Below are 25,478 nucleotides of genomic sequence, written 5' to 3'. Positions count from 1 at the left end.
CCCCCCCCAGAACTGGTGATACACCCCCCAATGGCCACAGTCTGGATCAGCCTCTGTTTGGGAGGTCTGCCTCTATGCCACGGTGCCTGAACCTCGACCGGCTGCACCAAGTCCACATGGGCTGGTTTGAGTCGGTCCACCATGAAAACCTCCTCTCTCCCTCCAATATCCAGAACGTACGTGGACCCGTTGTTGTTGATCACCTTGAAAGGCCCCTCGTATGGCCGCTGTAGCGGTGCCCGGTGTCCGCCCCTTCGTACAAACACAAACTTACAGTTCAGCAGGTCTTTGGGTACATGGGTCGGGGTCCGTCCATGCTGTGAAGCAGGTATGGGGGCCAGGTTGCCGAGCCTTTCGCGTAGTCTGTCCAGGACAGCTGCGGGTTCTTCCTCTTGCCTCTTTGGGGCTGGTATGAACTCTCCTGGGACGGCCAGGGGTGCGCCGTACACCAACTCGGCCGATGAGGCATGCAGATCCTCTTTGGGCGCTGTGCAAATTCCAAGCAGGACCCAGGGAAGCTCGTCTACCCAGTTAGGTCCTCTCAGGCAGGCCATGAGAGCTGACCTCAAGTGACGGTGGAAGCGTTCCACTAGTCCGTTTGACTGTGGGTGGTAGGCAGTAGTGTGGTGTAGCTGCGTTCCCAACAGGCTGGCCACAGCCAACCACAGGCTGGAGGTGGGCGCTCTGTCGGAGGTAATGTGGGCTGGTACCCCGAAGAGTGCTATCCAGGTTGCAATCAGTGCTCGGGCGCAGGAATCGGCAGATGTGTCGGTGAGCGGGACCGCCTCTGGCCACCTCGTGAACCGGTCTACCATAGTTAGGAGGTAACACGCTCCTCGGGACACTGGTAGGGGCCCCACGATATCCACATGAATGTGGTCGAACCTCCGGTGGGTGGATTCGAACTGCTGCGGCGGGGCTTTAGTGTGCCACTGCACCTTGGCTGTTTGGCACTGCGCGCACGTTCTGGCCCATTCACTGACCTGCTTGCGAAGTCTGTGCCACGCGAACTTGCTGGAGACCAACCGGATGGGTTGTCCTGATAGATGGGTGCGCCAAACCGTGTATGGAGTCGAAAACTCGCCGCCTCCAGGCTGCCGGGACGATGGGGCGAGGTTGGCCGGTAGCCACGTCGCACAGGAGGGTCCTCTCACCTGGGCCTACGAGCAAGTCCTGCAGCTGCAAATCCAAGACTGCGGTCCTGTAACTGGGCATCTTGTCGTCTGCCTGCTGCGCCTCTGCCAGTGCTGCATAGTCCACCCCCAGGGACAGGGCCTGGCCAGCTGGTCTGGAGAGTGCGTCCGCCACAACGTTGTCCTTTCCCGAGACATGATGGATGTCCGTCGTGTACTCATTGATATAGGACAGTTGTCGCTGCCGGCGAGCCGACCAGGGATCGGACACCTTCGTGAATGCGAAGGTCAACGGTTTGTGGTCCGTGAACGCGGTGAACGGCCTGCCTTCTAAGAAGTACCTGAAATGCCGGATTGCCAGATACAGTGCCAACAGCTCCCGGTCGAAAGCAATGTACTTGAGTTCGTGTGGCCGTAGGTGCTTGCTGAAGAACGCCAAGGGTTGCCAGTGCCCCTCGATGAGCTGCTCCAGCACCCCACCGACTGCTGTGTCGGATGCGTCCACCGTGAGGGCGGTCGGAACGTCCGTTCTGGGATGCACCAGCATCGCGGCATCTGCCAAGGCTTCCTTGGCTTTAATGAAAGCGGTCGCGGCCTCCTCATCCCGAGTAATGTCCTTGCCTTTACCCGACAGCAGAGTGTACAAAGGGCGCATGATATGGGCTGCTGAGGGGAGGAAACGGTGGTAGAAGTTCACCATACCAATGAACTCCTGTAGGTCTTTGACCGTGTTGGGCCGGGCAAAGTGGCGGATCGCGTCTACCTTGGCAGGCAGAGGTGTTGCCCCGTCTTTGGTAATCCTGTGGCCCAGGAAGTCAATGGTATCGAGACCGAACTGGCATTTGGCTGGGTTGATCGTGAGGTCGAAATCACTCAGGCGGGAGTAGAGCTGGCGGAGGTGGGACAGATGCTCCTGCCGACTACTGCTGGCTATAAGGATGTCATCCAAATAGATGAAGGTCTCCAACCCCCAGCTGCTTTGGGCACCATGTGCAGGGGGGAGGCCCATGGGCTGTCGGACCTCCGTACGATCCCCAATTCCTCCATCCTCTTGAACTCCTCCTTCGCCAGGCGGAGCTTTTCCTGGGGGGGAGCCTTCGTGAGCAAGCATGGAGGGGTGGTCCCTTGGTCGGGATGTGGTGCTGAACCCTGTGTCTGGGCATGGCTGCCGTGAACTGCGGTGCCAGAATCGATGGAAAGTCCGCCAGGATTCTGGTGAATTCTTTGTCCAACAGCGTGATGGAGTCCAGGTGTGGGGCTGGCAACTTGGCTTCACCCAGGGAGAACGTCTGGAAAGTCTCGGCACGTACCAGTCTTTTCCCTTGCAAGTCGACCAACAGGCTGTGAGCTCGCAAGAAGTCCGCCCCCAGGAGTGGTTGGGCGGCCAGTGTGAAGTCCCACGTGAACCGGCTGGTGCCGAACTGCAGCTGCACTGTGCGGGTGCCGTAGGTCCGTATTGTGCTGCCGTTTGCAGCCCACAGGGTGGGTCCTGGCTTCCTGTTGCAGGTGTCGTACCCCGTTGGGGGCAAGACGCTGATTTCCGCTCCGGTGTCGACCAAGAAGCGGCGTCCTGACTGTTTGTCCCAGACGTACAAGAGGCTGTCCTGGTCGCCAGCCGCCATAGTCATTAGCGGCAGCTGGCCCTGGCCCTTGAAAGGCGGGCGACAACGGCGGGCTTTTGAGGCCCACCGCTGGTGGTAGAAACACCACTGTTCACTGGCCTCCTCACTCCTGCCTGTGTTGTGTACGCCCCCCTGCTGGGCCTGGTCTGGTCTGCTGTTGGGCACGTGGCCTGGTAATCTGACCGATTACCTCTCCCTCTTGGCTTTCCACAGCACGTCTGCCCAGGCCGCCACCTTCTGGGGGGTCGCTGAAATCTGCATCAGCCAGTAGCAGATGTATGTCCTCGGGCAGTTGCTCTAGGAACGCTTGCTCGAACATGAGGCAGGGCTTGTGTCCGTCAGCCAGGGACAGCATCTCGTTCATCAATGCTGACGGCAGTCTGTCTCCCAAACCGTCCAGGTGAAGCAGGCGGGTACCCCGCTCACACCGAGAGGTCAAAGGTCCCAATGAGCAGCGCTTTGAATGCTTCATATTTGCCTTCTTCCGGAGGTGACTGTATGAAATCCGCAACCTGGGCAGCCGTCTCCTGGTCAAGGGCGCTCACCACGTGGTAGTAACACGTGAAATCAGAGGATATCTGCCGAACCTGGAACTGTGCTTCTGCTTGGCTAAACCACACGCGTGGTCGCAGCGTCCAGAAAGTCGGCAGTTTTAGCGAAACTGCGTGAACAGATGAAGAGTCGGTCATCTTTGGTCCAAATCCCATTTGGACCGTCGGCGTCACCAATGTAGCAATGTGCTACACACAGCGCTGAAATAACGACACACAGTCGGTAAGTCGTTTCAAGACTAGTTTATTCAAACTTCACGGCGCTGGCATTTAATCCCTAGCGCCCGCCCTCTCCGGGAGGAAATGACATCAGAGGTGCATTACCCAAGTCTCCCCCCGCGTGCTGGCTATTTGTGAGCCGGTTCGCCTGCGCAGAAAGTGGGTCGCCACAATATGAACCTTAATCTTATTATCTCATCAAAAGTTTTACTAAAATACAACATTTACTGCTCTAATTTCAAGCATTTTCACCTCAAAAAACTCAATCAAGTTTATAAGATATACCAACTGCCTTTAGTAAGAATGTTTTTCAATATGTGAGGGGATCTTTTCCCTCAGAATCTTCCCCAATAATTTCCCTACCATTAATGCAAAACTTATCAGCCTGTAATTTCCTGTTTTGTCTCTAAAGTCCTTCTTATAGAGGTAAAACACTATTTTACTTTTCTCTGGGAACTCACCTGTGGCTAGAGAGGATCCAAAAATATTTGTCAAAGTCTCAGCAATCTCTTCTCCTGCCTTTCAATAATCTGGGATAGTTCCCATCAGCCTCCCACAACTTACCCACCTAATGCATTTTAAGAACCCTAATACCACCACTTTGTAGATTTCAATATTCCTTAGAATATCAGCATAACCCTCCTTGATCTCACTATCCTCCAGGTCCTTCACCAAGTACTCATTTAGTACCTCACCCACTTCCTCTGGCTCCAGTAAGGCTGTTCAAGTCTATCAATGCTTAAAGCCAATAGAAATAATGCTGATTGTGGCTGTACTATCCTCACAAGGAGATCTCGGCAGAAACAAGACAGTCACTTGGGGTTAACTAGTGCATTTTAAAAAAAAACAAGATTTTCAACTCCCAGTATCAACTATCTTGCTGGCTAACGTACAGACTCTGATAAATAAAACTGATCATCTCACAGCTAGGGTGCTGCATCAGGGGGACATAAGGACCACTTGCGTCCTTTATTTCACAGAACCCTGGTTAACCCCTCCTGTACCGGATGCAGTGATTCAAATTGACGGGATCATTACACACTGTCGAGCCTCTCAAAAGCAGAATTGGAAGTCTATGCCTCCTGATCAACTCCCCGTGGTGTACTGATGTGTCAGTGACATCCCAATATTGCTCATCAGACCTGGAATACCTCGCAATGAAGTGTCGTTCATTTTACCTACTGCGGGAGATTTCAGCAATCATTTTGGCAGCAGTGTCAAATAGGCTCTAGATCAGTGGTTCCCAAGGGGGGGTAATTTGATTTTTAAGGGGGGCAATTCGAGAATGAGTTATTAACAGTGAATTTTTTCTAGTAAGTCCATGTGAGTATGAGTGTGTGTGCGAGTTAATACATATGTGTATATACAGTATGCATACATAAAAATACTTGTGTGTATGTACATGTGTAATTGCATATGTACTGTATATATAGTGTATCACCATCATTACAACCATCAAATGGCTTTCATAATTAAATTAATGAATTGACTGATGTAGGAAGGAACGAATGAACAAGTCCAAACGCGTAAGAAACTCGTACGAGGTCGCGCCAATGCTGCTTTTTGCAGTAGCTTTCGGTTCTTGGTGGTGTGAAGGTGTGTACATTGCGTCATCTCTTTTAAATGGTGTATCTGTCTTTGTATGCTGTAGAAACGAATCGGCATTGTTTTATTTATTTATTATTATTATTATTTTAATATCACAATGTTTTTTTTTACAATTTCTTAGTAATTTCTTCCTCAGAACTTTAACAGTCCTTTGGTTCTTTTATTTTTCTCTTTCATGAATGCCATGTTCTTTGGAAGCTTGTTTAAACCAAGTTAATGGTCTTTTAGGCTTCCTCCAGGTGAATAGGAGTTCACTTTTTGAATAATAAGAATTATATATCACCACAGGGGGCATCAGGATTTTAGAGGTGATTAGGTGGGGCATGGCCAAAAAAAGGTTGGGAACCACTGCTCTAGATGATGTGAACAATGTGATCAACAAGCATGAAACAGCATATTCTTCCCCATTATTTTGGAGGATTTTAAACAGGCCAGCTTAAAAACGTCACTAAATAATTATCAACAAATCACTTATAGTACCAGAGGAAACACATTGAACCACTGTGCTTACCGTGCTATTCCACATTTAAACTTTGGAAAGTCTGATCACCTAGCTGTACTACTCTCTGTGTATAGGCAGAGTGAATACTGCAGCACCAACAAGGTATGGACAAGGGATGCACAGGAGCACTTACAGGACTGCTTTGAATCAGTGACTACTGTCCAGAAGCACTCACATCTACAGTGATGAAATGTTTTGAGAGGTTGGTCACTGCTAGAATGAATTCCTGCCTCAGCAAGGACCCACTGCAATTTGCCTATTGCCAAAATAGGTCTATGGTAGACACAACCTCAATGTCTCTTCAAGTGGCCATTGATCATCTGAACAATAAAAACACCCATGTCAGGATTCATCTTCGAATCTGGATGAGTATGCCGTAGATGTTACCAACTTCATTAAAACCTGTGTGGATTAGTGTGTGACTACGAAAACTTGCTGTACATTTCCAAACGAAAAACTGCAGATAAACCAGGAGGTTTGTCATCCGCTGAGGGCTAGATCTGTGGCATTCAAGTCTGGCTACCCAGGTCTGTACAAGACAACCAGGTGTGACCTGTGGAGGGTTATTTCCAGAGCAAAGAAAACAATTTCCAGCAAGGTTGGAGGTGACATCAGATGCATGTCCACTCTGGCAGGGCTTGCAGGACATTACTTCCTACAAAGAGAAACCCAATGTCATGAATGGCAGCAATGCTTCACTATGTACATGTTGGGTTGGGAAAGATCAGGTTGTGGATTTTTGCGTAGTGAGTATGTAGGGCTCCAGTAGATGGGGTAGTGTAGCGGCTGCAGGTTTGTGGGGGTGTGGCCAGGGTGAATCGGGGTGCGCCTTGGGTTAGTTGGTGTATGTGCCCCCTAGACTTTAGGGTTAGGTTTGAGGATAGGGCTGGTGGATGTGTATGTTAGGTTGGGAGAGATCAGGTTGTGGAGTTTTGTGTGGTGAGCATGTGGGGCTCTGGTGGATAGTGTAGAGTAGTGGAGCCAGTTTAATCTGGACCATGCCTTTCATTATCGTGGTCCAACACGACTTGGTTTAATAAACCAGGTGTGCACTGAGAGACATCATCAGCAATGCAACCTTGGGCTCAACGCCTTTTATGCACGCTTTGAAAGGGAGAATACAACTACAGCTGCGAGGATTCCTGCTGTACCCGTTGACCCTACAAACTCTCAGAGGCCAATGTTAGGCTGTCTTTCAGGAGGGCAAACCCTCACAAGACATCAGGTGCAGATGAAGTACCTGGTAAGGCTCTGAAAACTTATGCCAACCACTACTGGGTGTATTCAAAGACATTTTCAATCTCTCACTGCCACGGTCAGAAGTTCCCATCTGCTTCAAAAGGGGCAGCAATTGCCCAAGAAGAGTAGTGTAAGCTGCCTTAATGACCATTGTCCAGCAGCACTCACATCTACAGTGATGAAATGTTTCGAGAGGTTGGTCATAGCTAGAATCAACTCCAGCCTTAGCAAGGAACTGGAGCACTGCAATTCGCCTATTGCCACAATAGGTCTACGGCAGACCCGTGCAATCTCAATGGCTCTTCACATTGCCTTAGATCATCTGGACAAGACAAATACCTGTGCCACGATGCTGTTCATTGAGTATAGCTCAGCATTTAAAACCATCGATTCCTACAGTCCTGATCGAAAAGCTACAGAACCTGGTCCTCTGTACCTCCCTCTGCAATTGGATCCTTGACTTCCTAACCAGAAGACCACAATTTGTGTGGATTGGTAGTAACATCCCCTCCTCACTGACGATCAACACTGGTGCATCTCAGGGATGTGTGCTGGCCTACTCTCTACTCTCTCCAAACCCATGATTGTGTGGCTAAGCACAGCTCAAATGCCATCTATAAATTTGCTGATGACATAGAATCTCAGATGGAGATGAGAGGGCATGCAGCAACAAGACTGAGTGCCATTACAGCAACAACCTTGTACTCAACGCCAGTAAAACCAAAGAGCTGATTGTGGACTTCAGGAAGAATAAGACAGGGGAACATGGACCAAACCTCAGAGGTATCAGAACTAGAGACACAATTCAAGTTCCTGGGTGTCAAAATCTCTGAGGATCTAACTTGGTCCTGACATACCAGTGCAACTATAAAGGGAGCAAGGCAACGGCTATATTTCATTAGGAGTCTGTGGAGCTTTGGTTTGTCACCTAAAACCCTTGAAAACTTCTACAGATGTACCATTGAGAGTAATCTAACAGGCTGCATCATTGCCTGGTATGGTGCAGGTGGGGAGCTACTGCACAGAATCAAAGGAAGCTACAGAAAGTTGTAAAGATAGTCAGCTCCATCACGTGTACTAGCCTCTGTAGTATCCAATACATCTTCAAGGAGTGGAGATGACTCAAAAAGACAGCGTCCATTATTAAGGAACCCCATCTTCTCACTGTTGCTATCAGGAAGGAAGTAGAGAAGCATGAAGGCACACACTCAGTGGCTCAGAAACGGCTTCTTCCCCTCTGTCAACCAATTTCTAAATGGGCATTGATCCCATGAACACTACCTCACCTTTTTATTATTTTTGATTTTGCACAATTTTTAATGTAACTTAATATACATATATATTTACTGCAAATCATTTATTTCTTATTTTCTATATTTATCTTGTATTACACTGTACTGCTGCTGCTAAGTTATCAAATTTCACGACATATACTGGTAATATTAAAACTGATTCTAATTGTGAAGTCTATTTTGGAGAAATGAAAAGTCATCCACAGCTTTCCTACCGCTTTTATACCTTGAATAGTATGCCTACATATCTGCTCCTCTCTCTCCTGCTGGCTGTGGAAGACCTGTAGAGTAAACTCCATTGTCATTGCACCTTTCTTATTCATGATTCACCTATATTGCCTCACTGGCAGATCCATCAAGAATGCCATTGTTATTTTGCATAATTAGTGTAAGCCATCTGTTTTCTTAAGGCCTGAGTATTGGCATCTGCACATACAACTGAGAATGTTCTCTCTCTTTCTCTCACCCACTTATGGATAAAATTAATTTATGGTTATCTAAAAACTGGGCCCATTGATACCTGGGGACAGCCCGTAGTGCAGATACTAGACTCAGGAAAATTTAGTTAAAAGGATAGAAAATGATGTATCAATAAGTTAAACAAAATAAGCATAAAATTAGTATATCAGAAGTGGGACTTCAACTGGTGTGTTCAATCTCCCTGCTTTCCATGCAGAAGACTTCAGAGTTCTTTGCAAAGGATTGCTTCCCCAGAATTCATTTAGACTGGAAATATCAATGTTTAGAAAGGCTAAAAGTTCATTGTTTTCAAAAACCTACACTTCCAGTTAACATTCAATTTTAAAATATTAATTACATAAAGTTTACCTCTCCAGTGTTTCCATCTTGTTGTGCCATTGCTGAAATCAAAATAAGCATAGCCATTAGATTCTAAGCTGCTAACCCTCTGCTTCTGGAATTCTGAACTGTTTAATACCCCATAAAGTGCCGTGAGAAAGTATTCAGCCCCCACAGCATTTTCACATTTTACTGTCTTATTTTCCAAATTTAAGATATACTGAAGTAGGATTTTTTAAGCTAATCTACAAAACATTGTGCATCATATCAAATCAAAAGAAAAATACAAAAGCCTGCCAACAATTTACTAATAATCAAAAACCAAAATTGAGGCTGAATAAGTATTCAACCGTTTTGTAATTACCACGCTAACTTTCCTCAGGTGTAATACTGTATATTACCTTACCAACTCACCCAATTTGTTGATGCAGAAAATCAGAGGATCACCTGAATGAATACCTCCTCTCTGTGAAAGGTCTAACAGAGTGGTAGATTTTCAAAAAACCAAACCAAATGAAGACAAAAGAACATTCCAAGGCACATCAGGAAAATGATAATAGAAAAGCACAAATCTGGGGAAGGGTAAAAGACCATCTCAAAGGCAATGAACTTATCTTGGTGCTCAGTACAGTCCATCGTGAAAAAGTGGGAAAAAAATATGAAACCACAGCCACACTGCCCAGATCAGGCCACCCCTCTAAACTTAGTTGGCAGCGAAGAATTGACATTTGTAAGAGAAGCTACTGTGATGCCAATAGTAACTGTGTCATCTGCAGAAGTTAGTGGCTGCAACTGGAGATTAAGTTCCACAATCTCTAAGGCCTTGTACAAAAAGTGTATTTATGGAAGAGTGGCAAGAAAGTCCTGGCTTAAAAAAAAAACATATCCTTGTCCATAAAGACTTTGCAAAGCATCAAGAAAGGTGGATGAGCTTAGAGCATAGATTGATACCTGGAAATATGATGTTGTAGCTATTAGTGAAACATGGTTGCCGGAGGGGTGTGATTGGCAACTAAATATTCCTGGATTTCATTGCTTCAGGTGTGATAGAATGGGAGGGACAAGAGGGGGAGGTGTTGCGATGCTTGTCAGAGAAAATATTATAGCGGTGCTCTGGCAGGATAGATTAGAGGGCTCGTTTAGGGAGGCTATTTGGGTGGAATTGAGGAATGGGAAAGGTGTAGTAACACTTAAAGGGGTGTATTATAGACCACCTAATGGGGAGCGAGAATTGGAGGAGCAAATTTGCAAGGAGATAGCAGATATTTGTAGAAAGCACAGGGTTGTGATTGTGGGAGATTTTAATTTTCCACACATAGACTGGGAAGCCCATACTGTAAAAGGGATGGATGGTTTGGAGTTTGTAAAATGTGTGCAGAATAGGTTTTTGCAGCAATACATAGAGGTACCGACTAAAAAAGGGGCAGTGTTGGATCTTCTGTTAGGGAATGAAATAGGTCAGGTGATGGAGGTATGTGTTGGGAGCACTTTGGGTCCAGTGATCACAATGCCATTAGTTTCAATATAATTATGGAGAAGGATAGGACTGGACCCAGGGTTGAGATTTTTGATTGGAGAAAGGCTAACTTTGAGGCAAGGCAAAAGGATTTAGGAGTGGATTGGGACAATTTGTTTTATGGGAAGGATGTAATAGAGAAATGGCGGTCATTTAAAGGCGAAATTTTGAGGGTACAGAATCTTTATGTTCCTGTTAGGTTGAAAGGAAAGGCTAAAAGTTTGAGAGCGCCATGGTTTTCAAGGGATATTGGAAACTTGGTTAGGAAAGAGAGATATCTACAATAAATATAGGCAGCATGGAGTAAATGAGGTGCTCGAGGAATATAAAGAATGTAAGAAGAATCAAGAAAGAAATTAGAAAAGCTAAAAGAAGATACGAGGTTGCTTTGGCAAGTAAGGTGAAAATAAATCCGAAGGGTTTCTACAGTTATATTAATAGCAAAAGGATAGTGAGGGATAAAATTGGTCCCTTAGACCATCAGAGTGGACAGCTGTGTGTGGAGCCGAAAGAGATGGGGGAGATTTTGAACAATTTCTTTTCTTCGGTATTCACTAAGGAGAAGGATATTGAATTGTGTATGGTAAGGGAAACAAGTAGGGAAGTTATGGAAACTATGACGATTAAAGAAGAGGAAGTATTGGCACTTTTAAGGAATATAAAAATGGATAAATCTCCAGGTCCTGACAGGATATTCCCTAGGACCTTGAGGGAGGTTAGTGTAGAAATAGCAGGGGCTGACAGAAATATTTCAAATGTCATTAGAAACGGGGATGGTGCCGGAGGATTGGCGTATTGCTCATGTGGTTCCATTGTTTAAAAAGGGTTCTCCAAGAGTAAACCTAGCAATTACAGGCCTGTCAGTTTGACGTCAGTGGTGGGTAAATTAATGGAAGGTATTCTTAGAGATGGTACATATAATTATCTGGATAGACAGGGTCTGATTAGGAACAGTCAACATGGATTTGTGCGTGGAAGGTCATGCTTGACAAATCTCACTGAATTTTTTGAAGAGGTTACGAGGAAAGTTGACGAGGGTAAAACAGTGGATGTTGTCTATATGGACTTCAGTAAGGCCTTTGACAAGGTTCCGCATGGAAGGTTAGTTAGGAAGGTTCAATCGTTAGGTATTAATATTGAAGTAGTAAAATGGATTCAACAGTGGCTGGATGGGAGTAGTGGTGGATGACTGTTTGTCAGGTTGGAGGCCGGTGACTAGTGATGTGCCTCAAGGATTTGTACTGGGTCCAATGTTGTTTGTCATTTACATTAATGATCTGGATGATGGAGTGGTAAATTGGATTAGTAAGTATGCAGATGATACTAACGTAGGTGGCGTTGTGGATAATGAAGTAGGTTTTCAAAGCTTGCGGAAAGATTTAGGCCAGTTAGAAGAGTGGGCTGAACGATGGCAGATAGAGTTTAATGCTGATAAGTTGGAGGTGCTACATTTTGGTAGCAATAATCCAAATAGGTCACACATGGTAAATGGTAGAGCACTGAAGAATGCAGTAGAACAGTGATCTAGGAATACTAGTGCATAGTTCCCTGAAGGTGGAATCTCATGTGGATAGGGTGGTGAAGAAAGCTTTTGGTATGTTGACCTTTATAAATCAGAGCACTGAGTATAGGAGTTGAGATGTAATATTAAAACTGTACGAGGCATTGGTAAGGCCGAATTTAGAGTATTGTGTACAGTTCTGGTCACCGAATTATAGGAAAGATGTCAACAAAATAGAGAGAGTACAGAGAAGATTTACTAGAATGTTACCTGGGTTTCAGCACCTAAGTTACAGGGAAAGATTGAACAAGTTGGGTCTTTATTCTTTAGAGCGTAGAAGGTTGAGGGGGGACTTAATAAGGGTATTTAAAAATATGAGGGGGATAGATAGAGTTGACGTGGATAGGCTTTTTCCATTGAGAGTAGGGGAGATTCAAACAAGAGAACATGAGTTGAGACTTACGGGGCAAACGTTTAAGGGTAACATGAGGGGGAATTTCTTTAGTCAGAGAGTGGTAGCTGTGTGGAGTGAGCTTCCAGTAGAAGTGGTAGAGGCAGGTTCGGTATTGTCATTTAAAGCAAAATTGTATAGGGATATGAACAGGAAAGGAATGGAGGGTTATGGGCTGAGTGCGGGTCAGTGGGACTAGGTGAGAGTAAGCGTTCAGCACTGACTAGAAGGGCCGAGATGGCCTGTTTCTGTGCTGTAATTGTTATATGGTTATAATGGTGGACATAACATCGTGCTATAGGAAATGCTGAAGCTGCAGGGACTGCAGATCTGGTCAGAATTGATGGTAAGATGTATGCCGAATGCTGCTAAATACAGAAAGATCCTGGATAAAAACCTGCATGCCTCTGCCAGAAAGAAACTGGGGAGGAAGCTTGTCTTTTGGCTGGACAATGACCAAAAGCATACTGCTACAGCAACCATGGAATGGTTTCTTATTAAGAAAATTGATGTCCTTGAATGGCCCAGTCACAGACCTAACCTTAAGCCGATCAAACACTTCTGGTAAGACCAAGATTGCTGTCCACCGCCGCTCTCCAACTAACCTGGCACAGCTTGAACAATTTTGCAAAGAGGAATGGGCAAATCTTATGTCATCACATTGCGCAAAGCTAATATAGACTTATTCAAAAAGACAACTGGCTCTAATGGCTGCAAAAGGTGGTTCAACTAAGTGCTGACCAAAGGGGGCGGGGTTGGAGAGAGAAGAGGTGAATATTTTTGAAACACTGACATTTCAGTTTTTGAATTTTTAGTTTTTCATGCTTTACAATTTTCCCTCTTTCAGCTTCTACTATGAAAAAAGCATGTGATTCACAAATGTCTCAGTATAATTGATCAAAATCTCTGGTTATAATACTCATTTATGTGAACAAAGGGATGTACTTTTACTAGGCACTGTAACTGGCATTTTGCAAACAGCATCTGTGCAGTCTTATCTTGTATTTAACTGATTTAGAATACATTACTATATTCAAAACCAATATATTTATATTTTTCCTCCAGATCCTCAATCTGATCACCATAGATGTTAACACCCAGAAATATTTTTTTTCCCATTTCCAAAGAGAAGCATATTTTTCTCATGTACGCATCAGGACCAGTACATTTTGGCCCAATTAAGCAGCTTCCCCAATTAGCCAAAATTTCATGGAAAAAGCTAAGAAGGTATAAAAAATAACAGCTGTTTAACTAAGTAAAAAAAGCTATGCATTTAAATGAAATACACAGAACAAATGAGAACACTACCTACATCACAAGACTATAAAACTGTATTAACTAATAGATATCGACTGAGGAATGTGCCTGACAGAGGGATTTGGGGGTTAAGGTGCCTGTCCCATTTTTGTTTGTTTTTTCTTCTGCGGGGAGGGGGATTTGAGGATTGGTCATCATGCTGCCTTTCTTTGCTTTCACGGTTTCAGGACTACCCAGAGAAAAAAATTCAAGTTGTATACTACAAGTGAGCTTTTGAACTTTTTAAATTCATCCACTATATGCTGCGTGTTCTTCTGATTGACTGTAAGGGAACAAACATCAAGTGCAGTTAATGGACTACCTTCATATGATACTTTTGATGATTACATCTTCCAAGTCATCACTTTCATTGTAACATTCAAGATGACTGCCAACACCTTCAAATTCTTTATAGTTCTTAACTAAATGAAGTAGTGAAATTGTTTCATTTTCACTCCCAGCCATTTCTGGATCTCCAAGCCCAAATGCAAGAAACTGGAGTGAGCAAAACAGTTATGTATTGTCTTACTGCTTGTATCTCACCAACCATCAGTGGCAAGTCACTGCTTTTTGAACACAAGAACATGCAACTAATGCTATCTAAAAACTGTTAGCTCTAAACACAGTACCACAACTGATGCTAGTTACAAGCTTTTGGTAACAGTCTCCTGCCCCAATTAAGCGGCATAGTGTTGCAAATAAACAAAAGTTTTTGTTCTTTGAGAGTTGTCTATAAGAAGCCACTGGCTTGATTAACTGATGGCCCAATTAACTGAAATCCACTGTATTCTAATACACTCTTTATCTTGCTAATTTGTTAGTGTAATGCATGTTTATCAGAGGTATACAAAATTCAGGATGAACAATCTTATCACTGGTTTTAGAAATCAGTAGCAAGCTGTATAAAACTCTTCTTTGCAATTTTATAGACAAAAGGAGCAATGGCAGTGTACTAGGTGCACATGAAGATTTAGTAACAAGGAGTACGTGTTAATCTGCTGATTTTATAACTGGTCATTATTGTTGCTTTAAGGTACTAACAGAATTAAGAACAGGCCTCAATCTGAATAGCACTGTTAACAAATAAAGGCTTCTAGAATACGTCACATTCTGACACAAAGACAATGTTCCCTTTAACATGTGTGTTCGTTCAGATCTTTTGCTACTAGCAAAAGAATTGAAACTATACACTAAAGGTTGTCACCCTCTACTTCATTGGCATGTTAAGTATATTTCACTACTGTACATAATCATATTTCCTTTCTGATTACGGATGCCAACGGTGTTGACAATATGGAGTTTGTGATTTATCTACACATTTTAGAACTGGCTTATTTATACTGTTTTTATTGAAATTATTCAGAGTGTACATTTTGTTGGCACTGGGCAAAAAATTGCATATCACCAGATTTTTGCACACACTGGTCATGACAAATTAGAGGGAACACTGCAGAGCCAACATGCGGCAAGTAACATTTACACCATACGTTCCGATTCTGTTAATGTTTCAGGTTTGAGATACATTGTCAATCTCTCTTTCCACTGATGCCCATTTCTAGTATTGCCTACTTTTTATTTTAGATTTCTAACATCTATAGTCATGCTTTTTTAACTTTCAAACAGGGAATCTTAACATTCAAATGGCCCGACATTAACCAAATTTATCATTATTAATATCACCAGAGACCAGAAACTCACCCGAATGGGCCACATAAATACTGTGACAACAAAACAGATCAGAGGCTCTGTATCCTGTGTAAAATGAATTGTATCGTTACCCGATTTTTCTACCACATAGAGGGTGAAAATTAAAAACATGATGGAATACTCTCCACCTGCCTGAATGACTGCAATGCTAATAACTCTCAAGAAACTCAACAACATCCAAAATAAAGCAGCATCCATCAACCACATGAAAGATTCATTGTCTCCGTGACTAGCATATAGCGGTTGCAGTATGCATCACCTACAATGTATAACAAGAGAAAATCTGTAGATGCTGGAAATCCAAGCAACACACACAAAATGTTGAAGGAACTCAGCAGTTCAGGCAGCATCTATGAAAAAAAGTAGTCAACATTCTGGGCTGATATCTTTCCGCAGGACTGGAGAAAAAAGATGAGTAGATGTAAAAGGTGGGGGGAAGAGAGAGACAAACTCAAGTTGTTAGTGAAACCGGGAGGGAGAGGGATTAAGTAAAGAGCTGGGAAATTGATTGGTGAAATGAGGTGAGAGAGGGAAAACGGGATGAGTAATGGTGAAGGGATTGGTGGTCATTACCGGCAGTTCAAGAAATTGATGTTCATGCCATCAGTTGGAAGCTACCCAGATGGAATACAAAAGGTGTTGTTCCTCCAACCTGAGTGTGGCCTCACCGTGACAGTAAAGGAGGCCATGGATTGACCTATCGAAATGGGAATGGGAAGTAGAATTAAAATGGGTGGCCACTAGGAGATCTCGCTTGTCGGCAAAACCGTTTCCCAATCTACGCTGGGTCTCACTGATACAAAGGGAGCACCAGACACAGTACATGACCCCAACAGACTCACATGTGAAGTGTCAACTCACTTGGAAGGACTGTTTGGGGCCCTGAATAGTATTGAGGGAGGTGGTGTAGGGGCAGTTGTAGCACTTGTTCTGCTTGAATGGAAAAGGAGTTACACAGGGAGCTTGTCAACTTCCATCAACTTTTCTAATCAGATTATTGAGCCTGTTGGCATCACTCGCGTTGATGCCTTTGCCCCAGCACACCACTGCATGGAATATTGTACTGGTAACAGACTGGTTGAACGTGTGAAAGAGTGGCCTGCATACTCCAAAGGACCTCAGTCCTCCCAGGAAGTAGAGGTAACTCTGGCCCTTCTTATACACAGCCGCTGTTGGTGCTCCACTCAAGTCTGTCATCCAAGTACTTGTAGGTCCTCACCACATCCACATCCTCAACATCAACAGTAACAGGGAACAGTGCAGGCTTAATCTTCCTAAATTCCATCATCAGCTCCTTTCTCTTGCTGAAGTAGAGCTGCAGATGATTCAGCTTGCACCATTTAACAAAGTCTTTCAACAGAGTCCTGTATTCATCCTCCCTTTATACACTCAACTACTGCTGAGCCATCAGAGAATTTCTGCAATGACGACTCAGTGTTGTATCTAAAGTCTGAGGTATACAGGATAAACACAAAGGAAGCCCATGGGACACAAGCGCTGCTTATAGCCATGTCTAATACACAACTCTGAAGCTGCACAAACTGTGGTCTCCCAGTAAAGTAGTCCATTATCCAAGATACAATGGAAGCATCAACCTGTACTGAGCGGAGCTTCTCCCCACCCCCCCACCAGCAGTTAGGGCTGTATGGTATTGAAGGCACTTGAGAAATCAAAAAACATGATTTTCACAGTACTGCCCTGCTTATCCAAATGGGAGTAGGTTGTGTTCAGCAAGTAGATGACAGCATCATCAATTCCCACGTGCTCCTGGTAGGCAAACAGCAGGGGATCGAGGGCCAATCTGACAAGGGTCAGAGGTGAGTCAGGACCAGCCACTTGAGGGTCTTCATGATGTGTGAGATCAGGACCACTGGACAGCAGTCATTCAAGACTTTCGGTTGGCCCTTCTTGAGTACTGGGACCACACGTTTTCCAGTCAAGACCCTTTTCAGGCTGAGACTCAGATTGAAAATGCTCTGCAAAATTCCACACAACTGCTCAGCACACTCCTTCAGGACCTTGGGGTTCACACAACGTGGTCCCAATGCTCTTCCGTGTCTGAGCTTCCCCAGAACACTCCTCACCTGCTCAGTCGAGAAGTTAAGTACATAACTGGGGACTTTGTAGAAGGTGGGGGCTGGCATAGGTGAACATCAGTACAACAGCAGTTAGTATGTAGAGGTGTGGCTGGTAGGTGCAGGGCAAAGAGGGGACGTAGACAGTACAGGCCTGTGTTGCTCATCCAGTGTTGAACTGGAGGGAGGAGGGCAGGTGCCCTAGAGATCAAGAATGCCACAAGAGGTTCAGGTATGGTCTCCGGAAAGTCACCTCTCAGAGTGGAGATTCCGGACTGGAGTGGAATCAACGAGGGATACTCAACAGTTGTGGCAGGATTTGAATGCTATAACCTCCTATAAAGCCCAATCATGCAACATTGGGGATGCAGAGATTTGCTTCCAGATGAGCTCAATGCCTTTTATGCTCAGTTTGACCACTAGTACAGGAGGGAACTATACCACACCCCCACATCTCCCAATGATCCTTTGGTCCCAGTATCTGAACATAACGTGTGGGCTATCTTTGAGAGAGTGAATCCAAGGAAAGCATCCAGTCTGGACAGAATAGTACCTGGTCGAGTTCTGAAGACCCGTGCAGACCAACTGGCTGGTGTACCCACAGATATCTTCAACCTTTTGCTCCAGCAATGTGAGGAACTCAACTGCATCAAGCAGGCTTCAATCAAAACAATGCCCAAGAAGAGCAGGGTAACCTGTCTAAATGACTAAGACACTTACTTATATGGCACTTACATCCACAGTGAAGTGTTTTGAGGGGCTTGTGTTGAAGCATATCAGCTCCTGTCTGAATGGTGACGTGGATCTGCTCCAATTTGCCCACCAAAGCAACAGGTCTACAGCAGATGCCATTGCATTGGCTCTTCACAGAACTGGAACATCAGGACAGCAAAGATGCATACATCAGGATGCTCTTTATCGCTTGGCATTTAACACCATTATCCCCTCAAAACTAATCAGTAAACTCCAAGACCTGGGTCTCAATGACCTCTCGTGCAATTGGATCCTGGATTCCCTCACTTGTAGACCCCAGTCAGTTCAGATTGGCAAAAACATCTCTTCCACAATCTCTATCAGCACAGCAGCACTACAAGGATGTGTACTTAGTCCCCTGCTCTACTCAGTTTATACCCATGTCTGGGTGGCTAAATATAGCTCCAACATCATATACAAGCTTGCTGATGACATCACTGTTGTGGGCTGTATCAAAAGTGGTAATGAATCAGTATACAGGAGGGAGATTGAAATCTTGGCAGAGTGGTGTAATAACAACCTCTCACTCAATGTCAATAAGACCAAGGAGCTGATTGCAGTCTTCAGAAGAGGGAAACCAGAGGTCCATGAGCCAGTAATCATGAGAGGATCAGAGGTCAGTAACTTTAAATTCCTGGGTCACTATTTCAGAGGACCTGGCCTGGATTCATCATACAAATATTATTGCAAAGAAAGCACAATAGCACCTCTACTTCCTCAGAAGTCTGCTGAAGTTCAGCACATCATTGAAAATCTTGGCCAACTTCTATAGATGTGTGGTGGAAAGTGTGCTGACTGGCTGTATTACAGCCTGGTATGGGAACACAAAGCCTTTGGGTGGAAAATTCTACAAAAGACCCAGTACATCATGGGTAAAACCCTCCCAACCATTGAGCATATCTACTGTAGAAAAGCAGCATCCATCAGCGTTCCTCACCACCCAGGACATGGTCTTCTCTTGCTGCTGCCATTAGGTAGAAGATACAAGTGTCTCAGGACTCACACCACCAGGTTCAAAAACAGTTACTCTACCCCCCGATCATTAGGCTCTTGAAGAGCTTCATTGGTTCAAGGAAGTGGCTCACCAACTCTTTCTCAAGCTCAATAAAAGTCAACCTTGCTGGTGATGCCCAAATTGAAAAAAAATGAAGAAACAAAAATCTGCAGACTTTGGTAAAAGTCCACCTGTATCAAAGAATATGCCTGAAAGAATGCCTTAGTCCACCTAGTCTTTGGCAACCATTTAGCATCCATTCACACTAACCTGAGATTGTTCATGCCACATACACACAAAAACACTCCCGATTCTACACTCATGTACGAGCCATTCATCATGGAAGGAAACTGGAGTAGAATAAAACCCACATGATAACATGAAGAATATGCAAACTCCGCACAGAGGACAGGAACCAAGATAGCAGATCCATTAGCTGTGTTTCCAATTATCAAATACAGTATTGACATAACAGATATAGTAACACAACTAATTCAATGTACAAAAATTTAATTTGTACATTAGAAAGTGACAAAAGACTAACAATTTAAACATATTCAATATCCTCTTAATTAGTACAGATTACAAGCAAATTAAACTTACAACCCAGGTTTTCTTTGCAGGTTTTGATCCAAGTGTTAAAGTTGGCATTTTCTCCTGTAATATACAAGTGAAAACCGTTAACTGTCTGAAAATGCACTTTAATGTGACATACTTATAAAGATTTAACAACTTAACTTGGGATTTTGATTCAAAACCAAAATTCATACAAGAACAAGGAACTTTTAATTCTGACAGGCTTCTAAACTATTTAATTCAGAAATGTTAATTTAGACTTTAATAGGAAAAACTGTACAGCTTAAATCAAGAATGTGAACATTTGCAAGCACCACAATAAAATTACACCATAACCGTATCATGATGCCAGACAATGTCAATATAAACAAAAGAAAATATCAAGCAAAAGAAAATGCAAAGCATGGACAAGATCCAAGCAGTAAGCCACTGAGTGTGAAACACAAAAATCTAGTAATTCAGCCAATATAGAAACTGGAAAACTCAACTTTAATATGCAACTTAACTTTTATGAATATGAAACTTAATTTTGATCTCAACTCTCACCATACAAATTAAAGGGTATTTGGATTATTTTATTTAGATTCAGATCGGAACATGCCCTTCTAGCCCAACGAACTGACCGCCTAGTAACTGAGTTCTTTAACCCTAGCCTATTCGTAGGACAATTAACCTAAAAAAAAAAAAGGTAGGGCTTTGGAATGTGGGAGGAAACCAGAGCACCCACAGGAAACCCACATGTTCACAGAGAGAATGTACAAATTCCTTACAGATGGCAGGGGGACTGATCAGGTTATCATGTAATGGTTATTTTGCTCTCTACCCACTCACCATTTTCTGTGTTTTCTTTAAACTTGCTTGCTTACACATTTATTTTAGCTTTTAAAAATAACAATTTTAAAGTATGTTGGACTATTAATAAAAATGATACACACTTGTCCAGAAATTCTGCTAGTCTGACACCCAGGTCCTGAGCATGCCAAATTATGTTTTACTGGTATTTCCCAACACTCTTCCTGCCTACTGAAATTGCTCCCTGCCCAATGTTATTTCGCAGCTTAACTATACCGATACTTTCCCCATCAACCTCCCATTTTCCACACCAAGTAATACTGTAATCATTCAAAACTGTCCATACATTGATTCATAATGCCTTATTTTGCATTTCAACACATGGGTAGGTTACATTCATTCCTGTTAAACATTAAATAAATACAACAATTGTACAGAAAAATAAAGCTTTAAAGCTGTCAGCACATGAAGAAGAATATCTGGTCATACAAATAGAACTACTGAAAGCATATTACAATTATGTAGAAATTCACTAAGTACTGGGTGAAGTCATTCAAATAATATTGAGATTACTCCAGATAATACAAATCACAGTAATTTCTTCAATAGTACTTGCAACTGTCAAAGGCTCTAACCTCTCCAAAGCCTTTCATTTGATACACTGCTTATTTGACAGGAGGACTGGATATGAAAAGATCAAAGATTAGGAAGCCCAGGGTTTGCTGCCTGTCTACCGTTATGTTTCCCAGCAACTTCCATTTCTCACAAACAAGCCTTAGCCACAAACTATATAGTCTTCATTAACTCTTATCAAATCAGCACCTCAATACATGCCCTATACAATCTGTCAAGGAAGTGACTGTGCTTAAAATTCAACATCCTTTTCCTCTCTCCACAACCTGCTTCTTCCTGGCCTTAATTTCAACCTGGCCTATAACCCTTCAAGAACCTGGCAATTCCGATTTCTTATTACTAATGACACCAATTTAAAAATTGTTCACTTCTTCAGCTGCTTCTTGAGCATCCAAACACCTACCATCTAGTTCTTGTCCTCTTGTAAAAGATTCCATTGACGAGTGATACATCTTTAGATGATACTCTGCAATTCTAAATAAAAATACATTTATTAAAAAGGCACCTTTCAAAAAATTTATTTATCAACCAAACAGTTTTTGAAACTTGTTTAGACTGTCAATTATCAAAAAACTCTTGTATTATACCACAGAAGAAACACTGTCTGGTTAGAACTTTCCAAAGCTTTTATAAATGGTCTATGATTAGAGCTAGATTTGATTATCCCTTTAGTATTCTCCTATACTTAAGAAAATGCATGATCAGTCATCAAACAATTCTATCAATTTTCATCAATATGGACCACTTTACAAGGTAGACTTCAACCCTTCAAAACAAAGAACAGATTTTCTATGTTCTGAGATTGGTAGCTGGCAAGAGCTAGCCCATGCTACTTTTCTCAGAGTGCAGCATAGAAAAGTTTCAGCACAAACAGCCATTTGTATCTCTCAATGTACTTGGCAGACAGTGCTAGTGCAGACTGTCATCTATTTCTTGACAGATGTCAAGGTTGTCAATGATAAAGATCATAACATTCAATCCTCCAAAAACACTCAGAAATTGCTAAAGTAGTAAAGTAGTTCTGTAATTAAACCTTAATTACAGAGAACAGTGAAACATTCAAACTAATTAAAAGGTTACACTGACCTTCTTCAGTTAATTTCTATATATTTGAATAGAATCATTGTACTTGCTCCAGACTTAAACTGAAATAGGTGCAGTAGCGTGAGCTGGAAGTCTGATGAAGTTTGCCTTGTCTTGCAGGAGTCCATAAGTCATTCATTGATATTATCTCTTAATAGCTAGTCACTTAGACCTTCAACACTGGCTTTTGTTGTTACCAGCATTGGTTACTGGAACTACCATGGGGAAATACCATTCCAGTATTTTATGCCACACAAGGCCTTGTGTGATCAGGACAGATTCAGATAGAAGTCAACAACAGGAGTCCAGACCACATTTAACATTTCAACTAGCAGCAAGCTTGGATGGCTTGGCTCAGATGCCAAATATAGACTTTAAAGGAATACTCATACTAGAGAAGCTAGTCCAGATATTATTTGTTTCCTAGTCACATTATTCTTGTTTAGTTCAGTAATGGAAAATTTAACCCAGCTACTGGTCACATAGAGCCAGTAATGAGTTTTCTTTTTGCTTGGACTATTATTGCTTAAGTATTACATCATTCCAACTATTGAACAAGGAACTTCAAGCTTCTCCCTGTAGTCTTCTCAATTCAAGCCCTGACCTTGGCTTACTTTTCATCCTGCTAGCTTCCAAAGATCCATGTGACAAAAGAATTTCTGTCTATGAATGAAATTTGGCTAAAATCTGATATGGTAGCCCTATTTTCCCTCCCCAATAGGTTGCGAGTGCATAAGCAGGATTTCCTGATAGCAACCAAAGAGCTTATTAGATGCATATGGTCACGTTACCATCAGTTATCATGAGAAAAAGAGTTTAGCTATTGTATGCTACAGTGAGATCAAGAGGTAGCCAACAGAGCAGTGTAGTGTGTTAGTAGGACAATAATCATGGCCCTTCAGATATTGTCACCTCTTCTGCTTTGTTGGATATCTGTGAAAAGCATGACAAGACAATTATGTCCTAATTATAGTACCTTCTTTTATTGTTTTAGGTATGACATTTTGACGCATACCCTGGACAACAATTTTTTTCTGAAAGTGTTGCTTCCTCAGAATTTTTTTTGTTGTTTTAGACCATTTGAGGCTGAACACTAATATAATTTCAGACTACTTGTACAATATAGGAATATAAAGAAACAAGAAATTAACTTTTATTGAATATAATGCGTTCAATTACATAACAGTGCTGACTTTGCAATAGATCAACTAAGCTAAATTGTTTTGTTGATGATTTGTGTTTGTACTCAGAGTCTGAGGCTTCTTGTGTCCAACAATAATCCACCAGCACTGATGGATTCCAGTTGCCCTGATAACATTTCCCAATTAATGCAATGCCCTCGTGAAACCTTTCATCGTGCTCGTCACTGACAGCACCAAGATTTGTAGGGAAGAAGTCTAAATGGAAATGCAGAAAATGAATCTTTAGTGGCATGGTTTTGCATGCTTGAAGCATGTTACCAACCCGCTGCAACTAATTTAATGCTCTATAGTTGCCAAGAAATTCTTCAATGACATCCTAGAATGCCTCCCATGCGACTTTCTTCGGTTCCACTAGAAGTTCTTCAAATTGCCTGTTATTGATTACATGTCTGATTTGCGGAACAACAAAAATGCCATCCTTAAAATGGGCATCAATTATTCAGACTTGAATTATGAATTGTAATAACAAATATAGGCAATTTTTAAGCGTTACACAACATTTAAAAGTTGTCACTGCAGCAAACATTGCAATAACTTGTTACCTCATTCTTTTGCATCAGTTCCTAGACTCTTCCTTTCAGTTTATACTGACATGATTCCGACAGCAATTTCTCTCTCAGGCAAATCTTAATCACTTACAATCAATCTTTGATAAAAAATTGCTTATATTCACCTATCATGCACTCATTAAGTTCACTGCCAGTACAGCAATCCCTCTGTTCAAAAAAGGTATGATCTTAAAGTAACATTTAGTTATGATTGAAATGCATTGATGGGACTTCAGTACAGTGTACTCCTGCATATTGAGAGCAGTCGTTGTTTGTAAATTGAAGAAATGTACTTCAAAAGATTGCATTGTAACAATAATTTATAAATTATCACTTGGAAAGAGAGGATTATTGTATGGAAGGATCCACCATTAAAAGCCATATTTTAAATTAACACACAAAATGCTGGAAGAACTCAGCAGATCAGCCAGCATCTATCGAAATGAATAAACAGTCCAGTCCTGATGTAGGATCTCAGTCTACAACGTTGAATGTTCATTCATTTCTGTTGATGTTACCTAACCTGCTGAGTTCCTCCAGCATTTTGTGTGGTTTGCTTTGGACTTCAAGCATCTGCACAAATTTGTGTTTATATTTTAAATTATTACAAGTCATGTAAATGAATTATTTCATCTGAACATTATGTAATTGTAAAGCAAGAGTAATTCATTAAGACAGCATACAAAATAAAATATACTCACCCCTTTCTAAGATATGCTAAAGCATAGTTTGGTTTCAGCTCAAGGGCTTTGCTGGCATCTTTTAAAACCTCTACAAAGCAAGAAAGCCAATTTGATAGCAAGTTAATTTCTGTTTTCATTTCAAATCTAACCCATGCTCTTAAAAACGGTTCTGAGGCTCATTTAATTTAGACATAGGGAAAAGGTGTGGTATTTCATTGCTCATTTAAAGAAAACCTAAGACCATCCAAAGCAACAAACAATCTGAAGAACTCTGTGGTTCAAGTAGCATCTGTGGAAGAAAAATAATTTTTGATGTTTTGTGTCAAAACTCCGTGTAGAGTGAAGGGGTGAGACTGGGAATAGAGGAAATGTGAATGAACGGCAGATGGAAGCAGAGCCAGATGGGTAAGGGGGAGGGGAGCAGGGTGCATTGAGGAAAAGGCGTCAAAAATGAGAGCACCAGACACAAAATGCTGGTAGAACACAGCAGGCTAGGCAGCATCTATAGGGAGAAGCGCTGTCGACGTTTCGGGCCGAGACCCTTCGTCAGGACTAACCGAAAGGAAAGATAGTAAGAGATTTGAAAGTAGTGGGGGGGAAGGGGGAAATGCGAAATGATAGGAGAAGACCAGAGGGGGTGGGATGAAGCTAAGAGCTGGAAAGGTGATTGGCGAATGTGATACAGAGCTGGAGAAGGGAAAGGA

At 42.7% G+C, this 25,478-nt stretch overlaps 1 protein-coding gene across 2 annotated transcripts in view; it reads right to left on the bottom strand.

Moving 5' to 3' along the window:
* The window catches only part of sugt1 (SGT1 homolog, MIS12 kinetochore complex assembly cochaperone), a 175,338-nt gene that overhangs the window by 134,923 nt on the left and 14,937 nt on the right, over positions 1-25,478 (bottom strand). The window contains exons 4-7 of one of the 2 annotated variants that reach the window (XM_073043204.1): positions 24,793-24,862; positions 21,662-21,732; positions 19,861-19,914; positions 8,995-9,026 (exon numbers count right to left, since the gene is read on the bottom strand). In XM_073043204.1, coding sequence (XP_072899305.1) covers positions 8,995-9,026; positions 19,861-19,914; positions 21,662-21,732; positions 24,793-24,862 — 227 coding nt within the window. The remainder of the gene's footprint in view (positions 1-8,994; positions 9,027-19,860; positions 19,915-21,661; positions 21,733-24,792; positions 24,863-25,478) is intronic. The other variant, XM_073043205.1, reaches the window with a different exon arrangement.

This window comes from Hemitrygon akajei, chromosome 4 (assembly GCF_048418815.1).
Source record: "Hemitrygon akajei chromosome 4, sHemAka1.3, whole genome shotgun sequence".
Lineage (NCBI taxonomy): Eukaryota > Metazoa > Chordata > Chondrichthyes > Myliobatiformes > Dasyatidae > Hemitrygon > Hemitrygon akajei.
Note: the sequence above shows the minus strand (reverse complement) of the source record. Positions and strands in the feature narration are given on the sequence as shown.